This window comes from Podarcis muralis, chromosome 12 (genome assembly GCF_964188315.1).
Source record: "Podarcis muralis chromosome 12, rPodMur119.hap1.1, whole genome shotgun sequence".
Taxonomy (NCBI): domain Eukaryota; kingdom Metazoa; phylum Chordata; class Lepidosauria; order Squamata; family Lacertidae; genus Podarcis; species Podarcis muralis.
Window position 1 is genome coordinate 48,864,694 of NC_135666.1, and position 3,679 is coordinate 48,868,372.

At 52.1% G+C, this 3,679-nt stretch overlaps 1 protein-coding gene across 1 annotated transcript; it reads left to right on the forward strand.

The window, feature by feature from the left end:
- Positions 1 to 1,242: 1,242 nt before the first annotated feature.
- TMEM158 (transmembrane protein 158) lies at positions 1,243 to 3,471 on the forward strand. The gene has a single exon (XM_028750892.2). It carries the CDS (start codon positions 1,564 to 1,566, stop codon positions 2,431 to 2,433), a length of 870 nt encoding a protein of 289 aa, XP_028606725.2. The 5' UTR covers positions 1,243 to 1,563; the 3' UTR covers positions 2,434 to 3,471.
- The last annotated feature ends 208 nt before the right edge of the window (positions 3,472 to 3,679 follow it).

Sequence of the window (3,679 nt, forward strand, 5' to 3'; positions counted from 1 at the left end):
TATAGAAAGGTGTGAGATGTAACATAAACAGTCAAATACACTTCCTGTTTGCCTAGAGTGGACATGCAGGGGAATGTTGGTCCAGGCTGTTGAACTTCCTGTTACACCTGGTCTGGAGCATCCTTCCTTTGTGTGTGACCAGGTAGGTGGGCATGACCCTTCCAGACCCCACAAAAGGTCCAGTCATACAGCCACCTTCCTCTTTTAATGCCTTTTCTTCTCAGCCAGCAGCATGTGGGATGAGTTCCCATATGGGATGAACTCAAACCCTCTTCTGTAACTCTAAGCTAAAGCCTGCCTTCAGGGATCCAAGTGTGAACTGAAAGCGAATAAACTACTTATTACTTTTAAAGGAAGACTGTTGTGTCTTTATTCTTTGAGGAGGGAATCAAAGGGGTCTTACCAGGAATCATAGAACTTAAGCGATTCTAACAAATCTGCAACTAGCTTCCTGCTATTTAAAAGGGGGGGATGTACTCTGCTCTATGAACAAACTCACTAGTTGGAAGAGTGGCAGATGAAGATGATGGAATTTGCAGAACTGGCAAAGCTGACAGGAAAAATCTGAAACCAGCATGATCAAGTATTCCGAAAGGACTGGAGTAAATTTATACGATACCTGAAAGATTATTATAAGCGATTAACATCACTAGCAGCATTATCTGAAGACTTGTAATGAGAAATTTTCTATCTATATTTATTTGAATTTTGAGCTATTTTCTAATCAGTGCAATTAGAACGGGAAAACCTACAAAATGCAATGATACAAAGGTTAATTTTGAAAGCCGTGAGGCGGGAGGGAAGGAAGTGGATAGGCTCTAAAGATAAAGGAAGTGGATAGGCTCCCTCCCTCTCTTTCTTTTTTCTTTTCCTTCTCCTCCTGCATTGAGGCTACATTTTAATATTCCATTATTTTAATGTTGTATTTTATTTTTGTTTTTAAGTTGTAATCATTCATCTTGTTTTTATTATTGCTTGTAAGCCGATCTGAGCCCGGCCTTGGCTCGGGAGGGCGGGGTATAAATAAATTATTATTATTATTATTATTATTATTATTATTATTATTATTATTATTATTATTATAGCGGTAAAGTGGTGATGTGTATAATATTAAATGGAAAATGGAAAGGCGAAATGATCCTTTTTTGTGGGGGGGGGAGCGACAAGCGAGGGACTTCGCTTCACGTGGGAGCGGGGGGGGGGCGCGCAGGGAGATCCTCCGGAGTGACGAAAGAAAGGGGAATCCTCGCCGGCGGAGGGAGCGAAGGGGAATCCTGTGGCGAGGGAGGAGGGACTGACGGGGAGAGAACGGAGCGCGCGGGCTCTCGGGCCGCCGCCCCCTCAGAAGGTCCCTCACTCCACTCGCGCCTGGCGCAAGGAGGCTGAGGCGGCTCCGGGCGCAGCGCGCGCGCCAGAGAGAAGCGGCTCGAAGTCGCTCCCGGCGGCCGCCTCGCTCGCTCCCACCCAGCCGCTCGTCTCCTCCCCGCTTTCCCGCCCTCTCTCCGCGTTTCCCTCATGGCCACGAGCCGCGCCATGCAGCCTCCCCGGGCGCTGCTCTAAGCCATGCCGCTGCCGCGGGCGCTGCTCCTCCCGGCGCTGCTGGCCGCCTTGGCGCCTCCGTGCCGAGGCTGGTCCGCTCCGGAGCCCGAGCTGGCGCTGCCGCCCGTCAACGCCTCTTCTTCGACGCCCTTGGCGGGCTCCTCAGGAGGGCGGGAAGCGCGCCCCACCGCCACGGCGGCCCCTTCGCCCCACCGCCGCCCCCCGGCGCCTCAGCAGCAGCAGCCGCCGCCGCCCCGCGAGGACCCTCCGTGCAACATCAGCGTGCAGCGCCAGATGCTGAGCTCGCTGCTGGTGCGCTGGAGCCCGCTGGGCTTCCAGTGCGACCTGGTGCTCTTCTCCACCAGCGGCCCCGGCGGGCGCGCCTTCTTCTCGGCCGCCTTCCACCGCGTGGGGCCGCCGCCGCTGCTCATCGAGCACGTCGGGCTGGCGGCCGGCGGCGTCCAGCAGGATCTGCGCCTGTGCGTGGGCTGCAGCTGGGCCCGGGGCAGGCGCGTGGGGCGCCTCCGCTCGGGGGTCGCCAACCCGGCGCCCGCCGCAGCCGCCTCTTCCTCCTCCAACTCCGCGCTCTCCTCCTCCCTGCCCTCTCCGGAGCAGCAAGGCGACCGGCTGCATTTCTGCTGCCTCGATTTCAGCCTGGAAGAGCTGAAGGGGGACCCCGGCTGGAGGATGAACCGAAAGCCCATCGAGTCCACCTTGGTGGCTTGCTTCATGACGCTCGTCATCATCGTGTGGAGCGTGGCCGCCCTCATCTGGCCGGTGCCCATCATCGCCGGGTTCCTGCCCAACGGCATGGAGCAGAGGAGGAGCGCCGCTGCTGCCGCCGCCGCCTCGGGAAGCACATCTGGAGCAGCTGCAGCAGCCACCGCCAAATGACCCCCATCCACCCCGAAGAGGCCCATCGGCGATCGAAATCTTGCCGCCCTCCCAGTGGGATGACACTCAACTCAGAAAGCTGGATTTGTCATTTTCCTTCCAAGATCAAATCAATCTCGGGGCCCCTAAAAGTGGGGGCCTGCTCTGCCTACTTCTTAATCCAGCACTGCCTCACCCCTGCCTCCCTTTTGCTTCCTCCTCCTCCTCCTCCTCCTCGCTTCCTGATCTAATCCAGGTCGTATCCATTGTCATGGATGCGGCCCGTCCCCTCTAGTGGGATAACATTGAACTCAGAAAGCTTGATTTGTCATTTTCCTTCCAGATCAAATCAATTTTGTTTTGATCTCAGGCCGGTGCCTAACTCTGGCTATTTGGTAATCTGGCACCACTGCCCCATCCCTGCCTCCTTTTCGGTTCTTCCTCGCTTCCTGATCTAATTCGGGTCGGATCCATTGTCGTGGATGGGCCTCTGATGTGGGCACTGACCTTGCTATGCTTTTGGGGGGTAGTGTTGAAAAGGAGTATATTTTGTAGATCACTGCAAAGCCATCTTCTTGGCGTGGAGTGCTGAAGAGAGTGGACTTGGGTGGAAATCTTGTAGCTGGGATCTTTGGGGGACCACCCCCCTCCCCTGCTCGCTTAAGGGGGTTTATAGATCTATTTCTGGTGTGCTCAAAGTCATATCTTTTTTTTTAGAAAAATGACCAAAACCTGTGTATTGGCTTTATATATTTAAAACTCTTCTAAGTCAGTATTTTAGTAAAGACCACACACACACAAACCCAGTGCACTTTGCAACTAGCTGTGAGTCAGAGTACTTATTTGTATATGAATACACTTTTGTCTCTGCAAGATTTTATTTACCAAAAGAGGGAACTTTTTTGGGGCAGGGTTGAAACTTGCTAATACAATATATATTGTTCCTGGAGAACCGGGAGTTGAAACACTCTTTTACAATGTGTGTGTTTCTTATTAGAGAATGTGTGGTTACTATTGTAATTCTGTTGGGTTCTGAATACAGATATTTTCTTTGTCGAAGCGTTTTCTGTTTTTCTCAGAGTGGTTGACTTCACAAATCTCAGCAAAGAAATCAGATCTAGGGGTACGAACAAAGGCTTAAGACATGTTTTCACACCCACCCAATAGAATTAAACCCTCAGTTCTTCTGTAATGACAAGTCACAACATTTAAACTTACTTTAACTTCTGATTTATTTACAAGTTCATGGAGTGGCTCAAAGGATTAA

What these genes read in the sequence shown, in the direction of transcription:
- TMEM158 (XM_028750892.2), top strand. Translation starts at nt 1,564, where the DNA reads ATGCCGCTGCCGCGGGCGCTGCTCCTCCCGGCGCTGCTGGCCGCCTTG.